Source organism: Pholcus phalangioides, unplaced genomic scaffold (genome assembly GCF_987345545.1).
Source record: "Pholcus phalangioides strain wild (caught in Gottingen) unplaced genomic scaffold, Ppha-v1.0 ptg000008l_1, whole genome shotgun sequence".
Classification (NCBI taxonomy): domain Eukaryota; kingdom Metazoa; phylum Arthropoda; class Arachnida; order Araneae; family Pholcidae; genus Pholcus; species Pholcus phalangioides.
In genome coordinates, this window is record NW_028301601.1 from 44,971,088 (window position 1) to 44,993,133 (window position 22,046).

The 22,046-nt window shown below is 36.7% G+C and overlaps 1 protein-coding gene across 3 annotated transcripts in view; it reads right to left on the minus strand.

Moving 5' to 3' along the window:
- Nucleotides 1-334: 334 nt before the first annotated feature.
- Nucleotides 335-22,046, minus strand: part of LOC149084372 (uncharacterized) — a 52,024-nt gene continuing 30,312 nt past the window's right edge. For 2 of the 3 annotated variants that reach the window (XM_089234761.1, XM_089234760.1), the window contains exons 5-10: nt 12,870-13,175; nt 8,398-8,661; nt 5,281-5,392; nt 5,014-5,113; nt 4,524-4,613; nt 335-1,147 (exon numbers count right to left, since the gene is read on the minus strand). In XM_089234761.1, coding sequence (XP_089090887.1) covers nt 1,078-1,147; nt 4,524-4,613; nt 5,014-5,113; nt 5,281-5,392; nt 8,398-8,661; nt 12,870-13,175 — 942 coding nt within the window. In that variant the 3' untranslated portion in view covers nt 335-1,077. Of the gene's footprint in view, nt 1,148-3,004; nt 3,050-4,523; nt 4,614-5,013; nt 5,114-5,280; nt 5,393-8,397; nt 8,662-12,869; nt 13,176-22,046 lie in introns of all 3 variants that reach the window. The other variant, XM_089234762.1, reaches the window with a different exon arrangement.

Genomic DNA, 22,046 nt, shown 5'->3' on the forward strand with positions numbered 1-22,046 from the left:
AGTTAAGAAAGTACATAATGACAGAAGGGCAGCTGAATTTTATAACGAATTCGCCTCTGCCTAGACAGTAAGAGACTAGGTCAGTGAGACATAGGCATATTACAGGTGGGAAGCCAATTCCCACAGGGAGATGAATTCAAGGAATGAGTGGTCAAGAAAATTAAACTAGAATGAGAGAAAGGCGGAAAAATTTGTGTAATCCTCAGGAGGGGGGGGGGGGGGTGAAACTAAATATGCCTCTCGGTGCATGTGTGGTTTAGTAGTAGTAGCCTTTTCAGTCTCGGGTCATAACATCATGAATAATTAATTAGAAAAAAAAAAGAAAGACGAGAAATATTGGCATGAATATTTTTTTACTAATGAAGTAATTATACAGCACAATTACATTATTAACGTAAAAAACCAAACATAACTTATCAGTGGTTATTGAAACTACCTCATGGGTCGTGTATAATTCTTGATCATACAATTGCATAACTGCACGAAAGAACGAGCTTTTTGAACACTTAAACATCTGAACAACAACAAATAATATTAATGAAAAAAATTTTATATAAAAACTAAAAACAAAACAGTATACAAAATAATACATAAAAGTAAAAGCACTCTATGATCGAGCACCGATTCTTGTATATTATGCAATACATGGGATAAAGAATGTTGGAATGCCTCTCAAACAACGATACAAATATAAATAGGACAATGGAAATAAAGCCCCTCTGGCACGTAAAATACTACTTAAAAATGGAATGTTTACTCTTTGTTGTTAAAACCTAGGAACAATAAACATTGGTATTACAATCAATTGCCAGCAAATACACTAGAACGAAGCGCTTTCGGAAACATCCAGTTAAGTACTGAAACAATGGTCCGCAAAAAATTGAGTCCATAGCTTTTTTTTTAAGTCTAGAGGTGGTTATAGAGAAGATATATATTTTTTTCCTTATATGAGCAAGAGCTTTTCCCAGCAGCAGCAGCAGTTATTGAAATTGACGTGGAAATTTTGTTTGTTATGTGTAGATTGGAGAGTCAGCCCTGACTGTAGGTACAGTTGAACACTGAATGCCTGTGCCAAGGCTACACAAAGTTCTTGCTCTTCTTGAGGTGAACGCTCTGTGACCTCCGCACAGGCTCTGCCTTCACAAGCCTGAAAATATGAAAAAAATGTGTGAACACATACAATCAAAATGCACCACCATTAATTTATACAGAAATATATTACATAGTGAAACCCCGGTCTAAGACAGACACTGTAACTGAGAGCAGAAAAATAGTCTAGTGGATAATTTATGCATTTTCAATTATGGGAAACCTCTTTAAGACTGAAAGTGTCTATGCGGAAATGGAAGGGTCCATCTTTAGATTAAAAAAAACCTGCTGAAACAGAAAGAATTTCTGTGCAAGTTCTTGTCCTTTAGATGGGAGGAAGTTGTCATACTAATCCTCTTTTGTTCGGGAAACTTTACTCTTTTACTTCTTAGAAAAACAATGAATGCTATCTGAACTTGAGTGGAAGCGGATTTACTATTCAAAACCTAGTAAACATCGGTTTAGTATTTCATCTATGATGGGAATGGTGGCTTTTGTTAGGAAACACTCCTGTTTCTTGAAAAAAATGTTGATAATTGCGTTCAGGACAGGAATAGGCGAGGGAGACTGAATTTGCAATTTGGTGATACCGTGTTTTAGCATTTTATTCAGATACAAGAAGCACATCTTGGATTTAAACACAAAAATGGAGGTCATAGAGGCAAGGGAAAAGCAAAATTTAAATGTTACAAAGGTGTAGAATTTTTCTTTCACAAATGTTATTGGTTGCTGATCTCATTGTCACTATTTTTAAAAAGGTACACAATTTCTCCAGTTTCTCAAATTTTTATTTTAAATATTAAAAAATTTTAATTTTTGAAAAAAGTATGTGTTCATTCTATTGCTATTCAGGAGAACGTTTTATTTTACATTGAAGTTTAACTGTTAGCGCATTTTAAATATGAAACTTCAAATGTATAGTAATTTGAAACAGCAGACATAAAATAATTCAAAATAATAATATGTATGCCTCTGTTTAACTCTAGAACGACCAGAGCAGTCATTTTGACAGTTTTTTGATTTTCAAAATGTTTTAATCACAAAAATATTCAAAGTACATGCTCTGTTTTTGACGAATTTTAATTATTTTGGTACGTCTCTTTGTGTACAAAAACTTGAAGACTTTGAAAGTTTTGTTTGGGAGATATTGGTGCTTATACTTAGAACAGCCAAGAGCAGTCATTTTCACAGCTATATGTAAATTGTATGTTTTTTCATTGTGAACGCTTGAGTGCATTTGACTTTAGGTTTATTCCCAACATTCAACATTCACTGAAGACACACATATCCACTAGTGTGACACACCCATTAGAAAAAAAACATAACAATAATAATAATATTCCTTTGCCATCATGTGACATGGCAAGGCTAGATCGTGCACATACAATCAAAACATTCCTTTTAATTTAGCTATAGTTTGTTTTCAGTTAGTTTTTAGGAAAACTAATCCTCCCCCCCCCCCCAATCATTTCACATGATACCATCTGTTTTTTGTTTGACTCCTCATAACTTTTCACCTGTCATGAAAACATTCTAGGGAATTGAAGTCATTTACAGTGTGTAGAAATGGCTCTCAGAAGGCAAATGATGATGATATTATACCAGTACAAAATATTTTGCTCTGATGTAGACATTTGGTTGATACTGTCAAAATTGTCAACCAAATTCGAAGTTTATATGTGCCCAATCTCATCCAGCAGTCTAAACAAAATTTGCATGAAACCCCATGTTGCTGAAGTATAAATATATCATACCAACCGTGTATCCAGGTAAAAAATTAGCCAAATTTGGTAAATTCATGCTCAAAACGTAATTATAAAGATGTTAAGCATTTCTCAAATGAATATATTATCTAAAAAGTGAAAATAATAAGTAGCAAAACCAATAAAAAGAAAAGAAATCAAATTAAACTCACGTTCGTCGTAACAAAAAAAGGTACATGCGCAAAAGTAAAATTTAGCTGCAAAAAAAAGAAAAAAAATATCAAAACAAAACAAATTTGCAAAAACAGGATAGATAAATATGGAAAATGCACTGAATAGTGCAATTTTTTTTTCAAGAGCTTAGGGCAGTACAAAGCTAATCCAATATTGATTATGTAACTATATTTTCTGCACTGATGAGACATTACATTACGACCTTCACATGCCAATAGCAATAAGTATGCTCAGAAAACAGCACAGAGGCTCATATAACAGTATATGAAACACTGATGTATGCCTCATCAGTCAATAGTATCTATGATAGTTGTTGGGATAACATAAGGGCAGGGCTTTCTTTAAGAATCCCCTTTGTTCAGGGGCAAAACTAACCAGAGAGTATTACTGTATTACCATGCATCAGCCAGCATGCCGCATAACTCCGCTTTTGGAATGTTGAAGTCTGGTTTCATCCTATCATGTTAGAAAAAGCAGTTTGATGGGGATTACAGAATAAATTAAAAAAACTGATATCAAATTATATCAAGTGAATCAATAAGCGAATCGAAAGAAAATAATGGCTTTTCACTGTGGAAAACATGTTTTTCCCACAAATTTGATAATAATAATTGAACATTTACTAATGGCTCTAATTTAATTATCGTCAACTCAATACCAAATGAAAGTGTTTTTCAGCAAGTTCAGAGATTGAAGGAATTCTTCAATTTTTCACTATTTATCCCAATTTTACACAACATGATCAAGGAATACAAAATCTATCTAATCTATATCATCGAATATGCTTCGAGTATTCAACATTTTTAATAAATCAAGATTTGCAGCAGCAAAAGCAAATATACAGATATTCTTTAAGAGTTGATTGAATTGGCCGATTTCGAAACATCTTTTAATTTTGGGATCCTTTCTGTTCTACAAAGTATATGTTCAAATAGAGTTAGAGCTTTATGTTTCTCTAACTCTATCTGAACCTACTTTGTAAACAGAAAGGATCCTAAAATGAAGAGAAAAGGTGGTTCAAAATTGGCAAATTCAATCAACTCTTAAAGAAAAGGTTAAAATTATTCAGAGACTGCGACTCCAATATGCCAGAAAATATGGATATTCCTGGCATAAGGGTAGTAACTAGGAGGGAGCAAGCAGATTTGGTGCCCTGGCTGCTCGACTAGAGGGACTGCTAAATTCACCCTTTAACTGCTCCTTCTACATTACACTGCCAAAATGTGTGCTTGTTCTGGGTGACAAAATATCTAGTTGCTGTCCTGTCTGGCATGCTGGCTAATCCAAGGGAATATGTTGTTAATTTATTATTTTCAATTCAATTTGAAAGAATATGTGGGAGAGTATTCCAAGAGGTATATTCCTATACTATCACTAGAAAACACGCACATTTTGAATAAATAAAGATAATTTCTATGGTATCCATCAAATTATTGATGAGAAAACACAATTATAAGCAAATCAGAAGCATCATTAAAAAACCCTTTGTCAACATACTTTTTGCTGTTTTCACCACAGTTGCCCACACCATTACCAGAGAACTTTGATTCTGATGGCTGTGTTATTGACGTATTTCCTTTCAAACCTCTGAGGGAAAATGAATAAAATCACGAATAAGATACCATGACGATACACCACAATATATGACATAACGATTAAATATAATTTATTTGCAGAAAGACCATTATGAATTATGTAATTTTTAGAAAAGTAAAATGTTATAACAATATTATGAAATTTTATGTTGAATAATTTTTCCAAAAGAAAAGATAGGAAGCTAACGGAGTCAAATCATGTGAAAAGCAATAAACAATAACTGGAAAAATTTGAATTTTCAAATCACGCAATTTCAGTTTTTCTAAAAATTGATACAAGTATTGATATATACCCATTTCGCTTTAGTTTCTTAGGAACTACAAAATTATTGCACCTGAAAAGAGGCAGAGATGCCCAAAATTTTAGAAATATGCGATGGAAATATTCTTACAGATATCGGGTCAGATCTTCAATGTCTACAAGCATAGAGTCTTGCTCCATATGCAAATCATCTCTCTCCAGAAGAAACTTGACCAGATCATCATTTAGAGCTGTCGGGAAACAAAATGAAAGTGTAATATAAAATTCAAACTGTGATCAAATATATCAATGAATATTTAACATGGAAAAATAATATCACTATTGGGTGACTGAGACCTATTTATCTTCACCTCAAAAAATATAGAATTGATAAACTTAAGATGATCTAAATACTCACTCTCAATCTGGGAATGCAGATCGTTAACTATTACTTGAAGCTGCGCAACATTCATTTCAATAAGTGCATTACGGCTTAAAAGATTATGTCCATCAGGAAATGAAATTCCAACCTGAAAAAAAAAGAAAATATTTATATCAGAGAATAACAACATCTATCATTTGAAAACCTGATTCATTTAGCACAGCACTTTGTTTAGCCAATGAGAGTGGGTCTAAAGTCACAGGAGATATCAGAAAACCCTGGTTTTAAGGCAGATGATCCTTTAAAATGTAAAAAAATAACAGCCTGCTCTGGTGCACGTAAATTTAATTTGTCTGGTGATAGCTGTTTTCTATACATATCCAGCTTCCTAATCGAATGCATCCGATAAATCTCTCGGGCAATCTGGGTTTGCTGTGATCAACTTACTGTCATCTAGTTTTTATTGAAGATCACGAGCTATTTTAATTTTAAAAAAAAAAGCAAGAAAACAAAAACTATTCCATTGAATCTGGCTTTTTTATTGTGCACTTTCTTTTCAAAGCCTTTTTTGAGTCAATCATAATGTGAAACTTTTCAATTTTTATTTTGTTTCATTTCCAGTATCCAGCTGCCATTTTTCCAACACCATATCGTACAGCAACTCACTTGATCTGTTTATCATTTTCGAGTCTTTTAGTAGCCTTTATTTATTTCTTTTCTCATTAACACACCGACTTTCTTTTATTTGTTGCAGGAACTTACGCAGTGCAACAGTCCCAAAAGGGGAATGGATGACCAATCAATCACCTAACTTTATTGATAGAGGCTTGGTTCATTGAGGTGTTTATTGTAATGATCACAACTAGCATAAATCACAGATCAGTAATACAAGTAAATAGGCATCAGTTGAAAAAGAATGCGAATTAGAGTGGAATCTCTCTAATCCGGAAACTTCTGCTGAGAATTTTATTTTATTCAACCAGGGACTTCAATGTTTTTAATTACTCAAATATATGTTTTTCAGCCTTTTCTAATATAACAGGCATTTAATTTCTTTTTTGTATCCACTGAGGTTTTGGAGTTCTGGGAAAGTGAAAACAATGATGGCACCTGTGTGTCTCAGTGAATTAGAGTAGTCAGAAATGTCAGCTTAGGTCAAAAAGAAACACATTTCTTTCTTCATTTCATTTCTCCATGCATTTTAGTGTTTTAGAACCTGTCCAGCACTCTATTATTTTTTGTGATTAAACAAAGTTAATTTCAAAACATATCAAAAAACGTCATGATGTTGCAGGTACAAGCCACAAATGGAAACAAAGTTTTTGTGAGAAAGTTTTTGAAAAAAAAACTTTGCGGAAAACCAATACGAATGATGCATGAAGAATATAGAATCAGAAAATTCACCACTTACAATCTTTGGAATTGTTTTTCTATTTTTTCGAATCCGAGCAATGCCTGTATAAAATAATGTTTAAATAATTAGTCTTTTTACTACTTCACCACACAAACTCTGGACACATACTGCGATTCACTGCCATTAAGGAGTTGAGCTGGAAATGAAGACGCCATCTCTCGGTGGTTGCCTCAAGCTCATTAGAGAAAATATCTTTATCTACATCTATCTATATCTACCACCGTGAAGGGGAAGAATATAGATAACAAGTATTTTTTATCCCCATGCGGAGTTGGTAGCCTTTTTACTAGTAATATTATGTAATTTAGAAATTGTGGTTTAAAACGAAATTATTTATAATTCTATACATTACTCACCTTATAATGAAAACCTTGTTCATAGATTTTTTTCAAAAATGACGTTTTGTTTCAGATTGAGAAAATCATATCTCATCAATTATAGCTGTTTTACTAGACTGATTTCCATTCCTGATTTACTAGGTTTTCAGTATAAGGTGGTGATATGCAGTTGAATCTTATTATAATGAACGAACTCCGAGAGAACACAGAAATCACTTCATTATAATGAAATTTCGTTATAAACGAATTCTAGGTTTTTTGCATTGTTCCTATGTAAACTTATCTGGGGGATTAGAAAAGTGTTCATTGAAACAATAGTTTTTCACTATAACGATATTTGTTAAAACAAGATTTGACTGTATTTATCGGTTTGTTAATTTTCTTTTAAAGGAATATATGAATCAAAGTGCTCAAAGAGACACACTACTGCTTCAAATATGAAAACTTTAAGGAAATAAACAAAACTGGGTCCATAATCCGGAAAAATTCCACAATTTGGAATCACCTGGGTCTAGAGTTTAGATTATACAGGTTCTACTGTGTTTTATTACAGGCAAACTATTGGTGGTGAGAGGTACCACCTCTCACCACCAATCAGTAACAGCAGTAAAACAGAGGTCCATGAACCCATTGGGAGTCCTTGGAGAGGTTTCAGGTGGTCTGTGACCTTAAATGAAAAAAACAATAAACTTATTTCTTTTACAATATTAAGTGCTGAATATTACTCAGTAAATGGGTCTGTGGCCTTCATTTTGTTGGTGGAAGGGTGGTTTCCCTGACCTGTCTTATTGGCACAAAGGGTCTGCGGAATGCAAATAGGTTAACAGCCCCCTTGAGTTAGAGTCCCTATCAACTCGTACACACTTAATAAAGCATGTCTGCCATGCTAAAACCCACACCTTTTGACATTTCAGTCCATTCACCCCGACTTCTTCAGGACTGCAGATGATTAGCAAAATCATTCTGGGCTCCAGCAGCTTCAATTTCATTAGGGGGGGAGGAAATAAGTTGCACCAGGGGTTCTTAACCAGGTGTCTTTGAAGCTGGATCCTCTTGCATACTGGGCAATTACACTACTCATAGGTAACTTTTCTTTCTAAAGACTACATGAACTCCGAGAGAACACAGAAATCACTTCGTTATAATGAAATTTTGTTATAAATGAATTCTAGGTATAAGGCTATATAGCCATACCACCAGAAAAAATATTTTTTACAATGTACTGTAATTGGTCAAGAAAACAACACTGTCGCCATCTGGGTTAGTCTTTGCTGTAGTTAAGGGAAGCTGCACCCCAAGGTAATAAAATCATTCTACTTCTTGTCTCGGTATATGCAACCCAAACAAATTAGCATCTAACTTACAATCGATCAGAATATCAGACAAACTTAACAAACTTACAATGTCAGCAATAGGGCTCTTCTTTTTCTTCTGCCGCTCAATCTCCATCTGCATTCTGGCCATGTCTTTCGCTTGAGCGAGAGCCTCCCTCGCTTCTTCTTGGAGACGCTGGTGACAAGTGAAAAGATCTTCAGTGGGGTAATGCTTCTCCTCAACTTTTGCAGCATGCCAGCTGCGAGGTCGATTGAAGAAAAATGCTGGTCTTTGTCTTTTAATCACGGTTTCTGTGGTGTTGCTGCTGTTGTTTGCTGATTTAAGGGAACTCTGCGAAATAAATAGTCAATAAATAGTCATACATAATATATCCTTGAGATAAAGATTTATAAAGTTATAACAAAAGTTTCTGAATGAAATCTACTGAATAAAACTCAGAGAATGAGTAAGCAAAAAGTAGCTGCAGAAATGGAAAACAAATCATATTTCATGTTAATATTCATTTATGAACTTTGTTTCTCTTGAGCATTTAATAACACAGTTCCTTATATGTGGAGAAAGATTCCTTGTTAATACAATATATATAAGCACAAATATTTTTAGATTAATCAGATATATCCAATTAAAGAAATCTTTTAAAACAAAATATACAAAAAATACCTAATAACACACCAATATTAGTGCCTAAGAAAGCCTGAATATATGGGCCTAGTGTGTTAAAAAAACAACAAAAATGAAAATTGAAAGAAAATAGCTTAGTGCCAAAATGAAAACGAAAGCAATTTAAAATATTCCATCAAAACAAAGTGGAAAAATGATTTGAAGAAACAAAGCCATCTTTGAGTTCTTCAAGGGATATTGATGTTTAAGGAAAGGAAAATCCATCTCTGCTCTCACGGATAGTTCCTTACACATTGCCATAACATTATTCTTCATTGCTATTTTATTTATTATCAATTATATCTTTTGAACAGAGAATTCAAATAAAATCTTCAACATGGTCTTAAAACCGTTAATTTGGGAGTTCTCATTGGCTTTTCATTAGTTGTAGTAGTTTCACTGATCTGTAGGTTAATCTTTTATATAATTGCTATGTGAAGCGATTCGAGGCGCGTTCGTGTAACCCAGCTGCTGAGGGAGCCGGAGCTGGCGGACGGCTTGAGGTTAAGTGAAACATTTCAAACCTGCATCATCTCATAGCTGTCAACTTTGGAGAATGAAAATTAGGAAGGCTTTTTTTGTGTGATCCAAAATTCGGTACAAAAACTGTACCAACAGATATAAAAGAGGATTTTCATAAATAAAATGGATTTTTCATTTATGAAAGTGAAACTGTAGGAATATTTTCCCACCATTACTACACTTGCATCATAATCACAGCAACAAAAAATTGTCATAAGGCTGAAATACAGGACCATAGGTGCTGATTCTCAGACTTGAAAAATCTGTTGTTTCTCATGTGAGGAAATATTTCGTATCAAAGAAAACATGTCACACAAATAAAAGGGAAAACTGGGAATATTTAGGTGACATACATAGTGACCATATGATCCATTTTACTAGGACTTTTTTTTACAAAATAAAAGTTGTTTTTCTTCATAATTGCAATGAAGCTCATTCAAATTTTATACCCCCACCGAAATCAACGATTGCGATTTTTCAAATTTATAAACAAAAATTAGGACTATAGGCTAAATATGAATATTGAAGCTGACAATTGTCACGCATAAATTTTTTTTTTTCAAACTTATTTTAATCCACAGTGATTTGTAGTACAGCTTCATTTCCACCACTGATGATTTTTTGGCAATTTTATCAATAACTAGCAACTTTTGCCTTCATATTTGCTAACAATTACTGATTTACCATACTTGAAATTCCAATTTTCCATATTTTTCCTGAGAAAACATGGTCCGACTGGAATTGCAAAGGAGTGAAAAAGTATTTTCTTTAGAGGATCTTTCATTTAAACAAAGCACAATTTGAATATTTTTTTATAAATATACAAAAAATCAGAAGGTTCTGGTTTTCGACCAGAAGATTTTAATAAGGTTTCCGGGTAAATCTTAAGCATCGCCATCTATACAGGACAGACAGACTAAACACAGGGGTGCAAGCGCCCCTCATCTATTTCGGAGCAGCAAATTTCATTTTTGGAGCAGAAATTTTGAAAATGGAGCAGAACTAAAAACAAACTATATCTGCAATATAAGGAGTAATTTTTCTGTAAAATGTCGAAAGTTTTGCCTAAAATGGTTGAAACAAATAATTCTAAATAAATTTCCTTCACAAATTAAAATCCATTTAAATTTCTTCTGAATTATCTTATTTGTCACTACTAAAACATGCATTACTGAAATGACGAATAAAAATTATGAGACTCTTTTCAAATTAAGCAACATGCATACTGAAAACCTAGACAGTAAGAATTTCTGCTGCTTGAACACCAAAATCTTGTTCATCCTGATATAGCAAAAAAAGTGCGTGCAGAGTATAATAAGAGTTTTCGTGAAAAAAAAATTAGCTTCTCACAAAATTTAAAGAAATTATTAAATTTAAACGCAAAATGCAAAAAACGAGAAAAATATAAATACCTTATTTATTTAAACAATTTCTAAACCTAATAGCATGTTAATACTAGATTACGAATCACGAGTCGCTTTCAGAAGTTCAACATCTCGATGACAATTTTTTTTCAAATATTTCATGCCCTTGAACACAAGATTTTATACGTTTTATATGTATTCTATTAAAGCATTAGATGGACAGATTTTTCAATGTTCGAACAGACTTTTATTTATTTGTTAACAATGAACTCACTTTCACTGTCTGCGTTACCATGTGCTAAAGATAAAAAAGCCTTCACCAAAACTGGCAAAATTTTGAACTTTGGGCTGCTTTCAAGGTTATAAAGTTTGAATATGTCTGCCCAATATATATCTATTCCCTGAACTGATTTCACTTCTTGTAATTATTTGCATTGTAGTGTAACCCATTTGTAGTGCAACACATAATTAATAGTTCTGTTGGTGATACAATGTTGAGCAACATCCCAGCAATACGTGAGGGAGTAATGTACCATCCCAGCAATGCACGAGAGGGAGTGCAAACGTTTCATTCTCTCCATCCAACAACATGTTTTGGAAAGGTAGGACATTAATATAAAAAAGGTATCGTTATGTAAAAAAAAAAGGTATAAGTTATGTAAAATGAGCACATGCTCCTAGTACAAACTCCTTCGAACTTTTTCCTCGAACCGCCCCCATGTTCACCAAATCTGGATTTTCGCAATGTGAAATTGCCACGATCGGTAACTGCAGACGATAATCACACGACCGCATAGTGACTAGATGACAAAACTATGAATATTTTAGCTAGAGTTTTAACAGATCCCATTTTTTTCCAATGATCTTCGAAAAATGTCGGTAAATTAATGAGTAAACCAATCCTCTTTTCGATATATGCGGTCTTAGAATGTAGGTTGGCAGCCGCGAAATTACCGTAATTTTCAGTATATAACCCGCAGGAGAAAAAACGGTCTCCGAAATCGGAAAATTCGGCATATTCATTCAGGGACTTTGATAGCCCGCCGGTTAACCAATAACAGTATAGGACTTTATACTTCAAGGTAGTAGAACTACTTTCCAAGGTCACGACATAACGCGATTGTGGTAGATGGTGCGAAGTGAAAAAAAAAAATTAAAAGTTTCTCCCTCCGTATTTTTTTTCAGTGTCTCGGAAAGAACGCGTCCCATGAACAAAATTTTCAAGCTTCTTTTTCCTAAATTCCTGGTATTTGATGCACTACAGTGCATTAGCGGTACCTCCGCGAACCAGAAACAAGAATTGGCGCAAATGCGTAGGGATTTGGCATCTTGGCACACCATGTAGCAAGAGAACCGTTTCGGCGCAGTTTGGCGCAGCTCTTGCACCCCTGTAAACAGGAGGGGTATGACACAACTTTCTCTAGAAAGTTTGTTATAACGATTTCCAAACCAACTTAATTGTATGATATGACCTGAGTGTGTGTAAAAAAAACAAACACTAAACAGGACATAAGGTCGTCAAGGACACAGCTAATATAATCAAGCAGCTCTCCAGAACAGTCTAACAAAGAACCCACTACATAGTGTTGAATAGGCACGTATTAATAAAAAGTGTTAGCACAGTGCCCCTGACAACGGTTGGTGATACCCCCAAAGAAACACGTGCACACTTTGAGAACAACTGCTCTGGCTGGTTATCATGCACAGAAAGTTTTAAGTGGCAATGTAAATTTTTTAGCCACAATGGTGACCTGGCACCTGTGATTTGTCAAGCCATGGTTTTCATCATATATAATAATGGTCGGAAGTTTTGTTAAAAATGCTGTTCAATCACTGCCCCTACGATATTATAATGATCATAAACTATAATATATATATTATAATATTTATGTAACTGTAATATAAATACGGGCAAAGAATAAATTTTGACTGATGTTCAGCTCCACGAAGTCGAAAGATTTTTTCCCAAAAATAGCAGTAAAAAATACTAACTACAGAGTTCTTTCGCAGCGATGGTGGAAACAGAGCATTCTTCTTCAGAATCCTTGGAAGAGGTGGCTTCTGCGGGACTGTTTCTACCTTGTTTATGCTGTTGGGTTTGGCACCATCATCACCACCTTCATCTTTGAACTTTTCCTTAGCCGCTTCTTCGTTATAGAAGCACATCTGAAGATTTGTGCCACACTTTAGCCGATCAACAGCAGTGGCATCTTGACTAGTACTTTTCTTATCGATGTGATCCTCGTTATCTGAATCCATGGCTAACTTCCGTCGAATCTCCTCCCTGTCATTCTGGCGCTGTATGGGAAAAGAAAGAAAAAAACAGAATTATATTAGAGAAATTAATTTTAGTTGTTTTAATATTACAAACTTATATATCTTAGCTGGAGAGATATAGCACTATTATGATAGACGGAGAGAAGGAAAAAAAGTTATGTGGGGGTTCTCCCCCTACTTTTTGTTCTTCTCTTGGAAAGAATGCATGAATGTAGACGGAAGATGCTCTTTCGTCTACACTGTAATGAGCTCAGCTGAATAAAGGCATTCTTCAGCTTTTATATCACCTCTGACGCCTATGATTTTGCCATCTGTAGGCTACATAGACTTTACGAAGATTTTCAACAACTGGCTGTTGCGAAGATGAATTTTTGGAAAGAGAAACTCAACTGCCTTTGTGGGGAATAGAACCCACGTCCTTTCACTTTCCAGGTGAACACCCAAGACTATAAAGACAACGAATCTCTCAATATTTCCTTGGAGCTTGTGCGCACTGAACACGATCGGACCTGTTGTTTGTGTGTAGCTGTAGTATTTCATATTATCATTTTTCTCCGTATCGCCACTAGATGGCACCACTTACACAATTATTATCTATGTTATTTTTCCCGCCTTTTGAGGCAGATGTTATTTTGTATCGGCTCAAGTCAGTCGTACCTTCCCTTCATCTCATTAATAAACGTTTTTTGTTATAATTCAAACCTTTGCGCTCTCCGTATATAAGTTAGTCCACGTTAGTCGTTCATATACATTTTTTGGTGCCCGAACAGGGACTCACTGCATAAAGTAGTCCTGATATCATGTCAATTAAGGACATTGTCGCTCATCAAGGCCTCGATCACAAGAATCCAACATTTTGTCAAAAGCGCAACCGAGTTCAACCACGAGAACATCAAGACCAGATTGAAAAGGCTCGAGAATGTCTTCGAGGAATTTGTTCGCCATGACGAATGCTTGGACGAGGAATTATCAGAAATTGTTCAGGTGGAAGAGCAGTACCTTTCAACGAAATAGAAATTGAGACAAGCTCTGGCTGCCGTGACGGAGGTGCCCACGACAACGGTTGAATGTTCCGACGCGGACACCCGTACTGAAAGAATTCTGCTGCAGCTGGCAGAACAACAACAAGTGCTTTTGCAGTTGATGACGCGTTCACTGTCCTCTACTACTGCTGAGGTAAGAGATAGTTATTTGCCTCGCATAAACATTCCGTTATTCGAGGGGTCGCATATAAACTGGAACAGTTTCAAGGACCTTACGAATCCATGATTCACAAAAACGAGCATTTAACGAATGTCCAGAAATTCAGCTACTTGAAGGGCCTCTTGGAGGGTGATGCAGCGGCATTGATCAAACACATACCAGTGTCAGAGGCCACATACACGGAGGTGTGGGAAAAATTATTGCTTCGTTTTGATAGGAAGAAGGTCATAATTTCGTCCCTGATAAAGACGTTCCTCGAACAGCAACAGATTTGAACAGAAACTCAGACACATTGCCGATACTTTGGATGAGATTATTCGAAGTTCGCGTGCCATTGCTGATGAAGCTGTTACTCTGGACTTTTGGCTCATTGAAATTTTGCTGGAAAAAGTTTATCCAGAAATGCGACAGCTTTGGGCTCAAAAGACAGCTGAACAAGATTTTCCAAAGTTCGGAAACTTCCTCGAGTTTCTCAATTCAAGATGCGCTGCCCTCGATATCTTCAATCCTGAAAGGTCAGCAAGCGGAATCAAGGTGCCACAGAAATCAACATCGTCACCTAGCGGTATCGCCAAGAGCTGTCCATCATGCCATGGACATCACGGGCTACATAAGTGTCACATTTTCAAGTCTTGGTCAGTGACAGACAGAAAAAAACTTTGTTCGCAAGAAACAGTTATGTTTCAACTGTTTCTCCAGCTCTCACAAGGTTTATGAATGTTCGTCGCTGTTCAGGTGTTCGTGATGTGATCAGCGGTATCATTCAACTTTGCACGAAGTTGTGTCCACTAGTGTTACCACTGCGTTATCGGATATGCCTGTATCTACCGAGTCTAAGGTACATGATCCCACAGTGTTGCAATAAAATATTTCCGCTAATGTTTCTTTCTCTACGCTATTGACCACGGCTCAAGTGTGCGTCTTGGATACATCAGGTAATCAACACGTTATCCGTGCACTTCTCGACTCGGGCTCTCAGTGTTCCTTCATTAGTGAGGCATGTATCCAAGAATTGAGCATTCCCTGCAAAAATGCCCGCTTTACTGTGAAAGGAGTGGCAGCTGTGGACGCTGGTACCACTAGAGGGTTAGTGAACTTAAAATTATATTCTACATATGATAATCATTATATTGACATTAATTCGTATATCTTGAGTAAGGTAATGGCTCCAGTGCCTACTGAGTTTGTCCGTTCGGATGAACTGAATGCTTATGCTAATTCGCTTAAATTAGCTGATGTTTACTTTGATAAGTGTAAAAACATTGACATTATTATTGGAGCTGAGCATTTTTTCTCTTTGATACGCCCAGGGCAAGTACGGGATAACGATAGTGCACTTATCGCCCAAAATACATTGTTTGGTTGGGTGCTGTCAGGAAAGATCCCTGCAAAATTTAATGAAGCTAATAATAACTGTCAGTCTAATACTAATTTGATATGTCTTCATTCTAAATTGGATATCGATGAAACACTTCATGGTTCTGATGAGATTCCTACAGTGTCCCATGAAAACTGTCTCTCCCCTGAGGAGGAATTTTATGAGAGGCATTTTCAGGGGAATTATCAACTGTGCACGGTAACTTACGGAACATCATCGGGCCCCCTTCCCCACTACTAGACGATTGCATCAGGTGGCCTTGAACTGTGAGGAGAGCTGATCAGTTGTTGCTGACGTCATTAAGAACAACACATATGTTGATGATATAGTATCCGGTTGTGATGATTTGACACGCGCTATAAACATTTGTTCGCCGCCGCAGCTTATCTGTGTTTTCAAACAACACAACACGACTTTCATTTGCGAAAGCGGCGTTTTAATTCATTGGAACCGATTGAACATATTTTTTCTTGGGATGTCTCTTCTGAAAATGCATTCGCTGAAAGTTGTGGTGATGGTATCTTACGGGTGGGAGGACGTTTGCGACATCCCTCTTTGAATCGTTCTCTTTCAGCTTGTGGAATTGACTTTGCAGGACCTGTCAACATACAACAACACCACAGAGGTCACGAATGACTTCCGGCAAAGGGATATACCGCTGTTTTTGTATTATTTGTCCGAAAGCTGTTCATATCGAATTTGTCAGTGATCTTATACCCAGTGCATATTTTGCAGCCCTTCAATGATTTTGTTCACGTGGAGGTGCTAAAAAAATATATATTTATATTGATAATGCCATAAAATTCATCTAGTAAGAATGTTATGTTCGAGTAGTCGCAATTCGAACTACTAAGGGTATTTTTAAAATAAATTTTTAATTTGTTAATCAGATGCTAAGATATGTGTTCTACTTATGTATCAATAATAATATGACACCATGTATATATTCTTGATAGGGTGGGAGTATGTTTGTGTGTAGCTGTAGTATTTCATATTATTATTTTTCTCTGTATCGCCACTAGATGGCACCGCTTACACAATTATTATCTATGTTATTTTTGCCTTTTTATATTATGCCTTTTGAGGCAGACGTTATTTCGTATCGGCTCAAGTCAGTCGTACCTTCGCTTCACCTCATTAATAAACGTTTTTTGTTATAATTCAAACCTTCGCGTTCTCCGTATATAACGGTGCATTCGTTGTTTGTATACACCTGTCTCAGGTCAAGCTCACAACAGCTCCAAGGAAAGATTGAGATTTATCGCCTTTGTAGTCTAGTGGTCTAGGGAGTTCACAAGAAAACTGAAAGGACGTGGGTTCAATTCCCAGAAAAGGCAGTTTCTGGAATTTTCACTTTCCAAAAATGCATCTTCGCAACAGGTAGTTGTTAAAAATGCATATGGTAGAGGAGAGTGATGTTGTCCTTGTACATAAACTTTGCCAACTAAGTTTCTTGACCAGTCATTCCTACAATTTGCCACCTTGCACATAACCACCTTATTCCCCCTGTAAATATGCCTGTATCTAAGTTACTCTTTTGGTCACTCACATACTTGCTCATGCTATCGATCACTCTTTTGATCGCTAATTGACATGGTATTTTGTTCTATAGGTCAAGCGTTTGGATACTCAGATGCTCACATGGTCTCGCTTGATCATTCCCATGCTTGTTGCATGCTGTTCATGTGCTTGCACATGTTCCAAGTCACCCACGTTCACGTTATATAGATCACTCTTTTAATTGCGAGCTGACCTGCTTCACCACAAACCAAATTCGGTCCTACTGCTATACCACAATTTACTGCCACTGAGTCCAGTTGGAAATTTAGTCACCATTTATCAGTGGTCGCCTCAAGCTCGTTATCTATATTCTTTCACGGGTTTGAATCTGGAACCTGATGGCAATCTTTATGGTGGTAGATGAACATCTTACAACCATGCCACTCGGCACTTTCCGTTATTTCCCCCATTCTTATACACTCTACAGGCCTTTTCTTTTGATCACTCCAGTGGTCACACACTCCCTGAGTCACTCTTTTGACTGCTCACTGACTGGTCTCTCACTCTCTGGGCTACTCTTTTGACCATTCACATGCTTGTAAACTCTGTGGGTTACTAGTTTGGTCACTCACTGAACTGGTCCCTCGCTCGTTATGTAGTGGGAGATTTACAGTTTTACGATCTGTGGGCTATACAAATTTTGTTCCACCCTTCTCCCACGCCACTACTTTTCCTGACCACTCATACCTCGTTTAGCTACGCTGTAAATACGCCACTGGCTATGCTGGACATTGTAACAAACTGACGCATAGATTCATTCGCTCATACGTACCTCTACGTCGTAAAAAATCTCTTCCTCCTCTTCACCGCTATCGATTCTTAGAATGCCGAAATCGCTGTAACATTCGATACAAGGGTCGGTCTCGATCTCGTCCACTTCGTTCTGCCACCAATTCTCATCGTTGTTGTCATCGTTCGAGTTGGGTCGTGTTTCGCGTTTGGCTTCAGAGATGGCCGATCGCACGTTCGAAACCAGGTTCCGGCCAGCCGAATTGACTTTCTGAAGCGCGTTCTCGAACTTGAACTTCCACTGATCCATCGCACTTTCTTTCTTCATTAACGACGCATCGAATCAGATTCGACGAGAGATTTCTCAGCTCGACTAATTACGCAGACGAGGAAAAAGAAAATTATCACAGCTCGTGTCATTTGTGATGATGATGACAAGGAGTGTCACGAAATAAACAATGACCGGGTGTTGCCATTCAAGGTTGTAATAAGAGTGCACTTCTGATTTCAATTTGATTATTATTATTATACATTTATACATGATAATTAGCTTTAAGGCTTTTTAATATTATTTTCTCTTTGGCTGTGGAGTTGGTTTCAAAAATCGAAAGAAAGCTTTGTCGAAGAGTTGCAACTCCAAATATGGATCACAATGCACAACCAAACTTCCCAACTTTAGTAAGTGAATGCTAAATAGTTTAATACGTACAGTCCATATTTTAAAATACGGACTTGTTTCTAGTATAGTAGTGCCATCTGTTGTCATAGAGGAAGTGGGTCGTTGCCAGGACCTCAGTTTGGAGTTTCAGATCTAGTAAGTAAGTTTTCAGATCTAGTAACCCTAAATTTATGTCACAATGAAACTTGTGATGACACATCTACGAAAATTAACTATATTTTTTAATTAACTATCTACCATATTATAACATGTAAATAATTATATATTTTTTAGAAGGAAGCAGGGTGATTGTTGTGACAATTGCAAGCCAATGTGACAATTAATACAAAATTCGCAGCACTTAACTAGGATATATAGTTAATATAGGGTTTTTATAGGGTTAACAGATTTGAAAACTCTGAAATGAAGATTTACGCTCTTTCGGCAACGACTCTCTGTCGACAACAGATGGCGCTACAAAACTGTAAAACAATATATATATATATATATATATATATATAACAGCTTTCTTCTCTCTTTTCCCCCAAAACAGAAGTTCTTTTTTTCCTTCTTTAGAGATGACCATGTGTGTGTGTGTGTGACCTACTACATTCTAATATATTGCATTATTATAAATCTCTTATTATATCTCTCTTATTCCAAATTAGAAATCTCTTTTTATTTCTTCAACCTAACTAAGCTTGAGTAGATTATTGTTATTGTTGACATATTATATGTTTAAAAAAAAAAACTAAACCGAGGGGAAATGGGTGCACCCGCGGGGGGGGGTCAAATGCTAGTCACCGTCTACGGTATTTTAGTAAATGGGTGTTTCATGAACACCCGGATTTGTTCGACCTATCTTGGTAGCCCCTGCGGATCAAATTTGGGTCGGTTTAGAACCCCACCGTCACCACAATGGTGGTTGGCTGAAGTTGGTTTCCTGTGGTTCCCAACTTCGAGGCGCAAATGCGAGCCGATCTCCCCATTAAAAAGTCTCACCACAGAGAGCAACAGGCCTACAACGATAAATCATTCAATCATTACACTTCACTCATAGGTAGAAAAACTGGTGGCAGATGGCAGCACTACACATAACAAGCATTACACAGAAACAAACTTCACGCCAGGTTTCACTACATGTACACGCACATTCCAACAAGTACCAATTCGTTACAGGTTCCATAGAGGAATATGGACGAGGTGCATGTCTGGTTTAGTAGTAGTAGGTTTAGAATATCTGGCTGTAATTGGATTTACGCGATCCATCTTGGAAGCCTTACGAATCAAATTTGGGTCGAGACACATAGCTCAACAGTCCCGTCTGTAAGTGGGTTTTGTACGATCCATCTCGGGAACCATCCCTGCCACTAGACTATGGGTCGCGACCCATAGGTTAAGAACCCCTGTCCAAGTATCTAGGAGGCTTTGGCTAGAAAATAAATCTAGAATCATCTGTCACATACAGAATATAGAACATATGAATATGAAAAGATATACGTTAGATTCAAAACTGAACGTACAAACTTTTATGGGAGGTGGAAAACACAAAAACAAAACAGAATCACATAGAAATTTATGGCTGGAAACCCAACCCCCCTGATCAGCTGGAGGACAAGCGAAGTTGCAGGAATGACAAGCCAATAATGGGTGGGAAAAACTTATTCAGCGATACTTTACACTAGGACTGTACGTTTACACGATAAGTTTAACAACAAGTGCTTACAGTTCGTACCATCCACAGTTATTCATGCCTCACAATCGCGACGCATTGATTGTCGAACCCTTTCAAACATACTTGCCATTTCGCGGACGTTTGCACCTGCGACGGAGGTTCTTACGACGTGTATGGTAAGAACTTTGAGCGCTTGTGGTGAAACTTAACGTGGACACGAATTGTCCTCGTGTAAAGTATCGTTAAACAAAGAGTTTTTCCACCCATTATTGGCTTGTCATTTCTGCATCTTCGTTTATCCTTCTGCTGATTAGGTTGGGGTTTCCGGCCTTACATTCTTATGTGATTCTGTTTTGTTTTTGTGTTTTCTACCTCCCCCAAAAGTTTGTACGTTGAGTTTTGAATCACACTGTATGTTTCGTAGCGCATTTGTTTTTCGAGAAAGAGAAACAAAAAGTTCCTGAACCCTGAAAGTGTGGACAAAACGGCGGAATTGCAAAAACGTATCGGGATAAATGACATAGAAACCGAGAACCTGTCCTCATAAATGAGGAGCTCTGGTAACCCTAAGTATAACCGCTTCCGGATAGCGTCAGGAATAGTAATTCACTGATAATTTGAATGTTTTGGCAATTTTTTCGACTAAGCATTGGCAGTTATTAGAACTCAAGATTAGGTTGTAAAAGATGAAAAATATTGATTCGTAATTTTTCAAACATAACAGATGAATTTATCAACAATACAATCAGAATGTTGTAGGTCTGACAATGAAAGGCCGAGAAAAAATAAATAAAAATTGCAGCTCCACTGTTTGGTTGAAAAACTTTTTTTCTTTCCAGTATAGTGGTGTCATCCGCTGTTAACAGAAATAAGTGAGTCGTTGACAAAAAGGGCATGAGCGCATGTCCTGATTTCGGATCTGGAAACCCTAATGAGGAGGAGCTGTGGTTGTGTGGCATTGTGTTGGACTGTCATCGTGAGAATCCAGATTCGAACATCGCTGCCGGCGCAGTGGCGGTCAACCGAAGTTGGTTTTCCTAACTTCGAGGTGCAAATCCAAGCAGGTCGCCTAGTATAGAGCAGACATACCGTCAACATGATACAGGGTGGGCAAATAGTCCGTAGAAACTTTAAAAATGAATAAAAACCGAAAAAATAACCGAAATAAAAAACGGTTTGCAGGGTAAGCATCGCTAGGTCCAGGAGATTTTTTTAAGACAGGAAAAGAAAATAACTCAAAAACAGCCGATAGGTGGCTCTGGTAGAAATATGCACACGGTGAGTACTGGTATCCATATGGTACGCTTTGGCGGAAATATGCACATGAGACAGTTATAAGAACTTGCGCTCCTAATCCACAATCAGTTCACCGTTGTAAACCGTGTATGTGGACTTGCTGCACTCTGACGTTGCTGGATTTGCGACTCGCTTGCAGTGTGTTATCAACTGTGGTGGTGGTCATGTGAAACACACACTGCTGTAATATATGATTTGGAGGCATTCTGTGTTCGTTATTTGCGTATCTTTTCTTTGACTTGTGTACGTCAGCGCCCCTATCGGTTTTTTAAGTTATTTTTTCCGTCTTAAAAAAATTCCCGTGACCTAGCGATGCTAACCCTGTAAAACGTTTTTTATTTCGGTTATTTTTCCGATTTTTATAAATTTTTAATGTTTCTACGGACTTTTTGC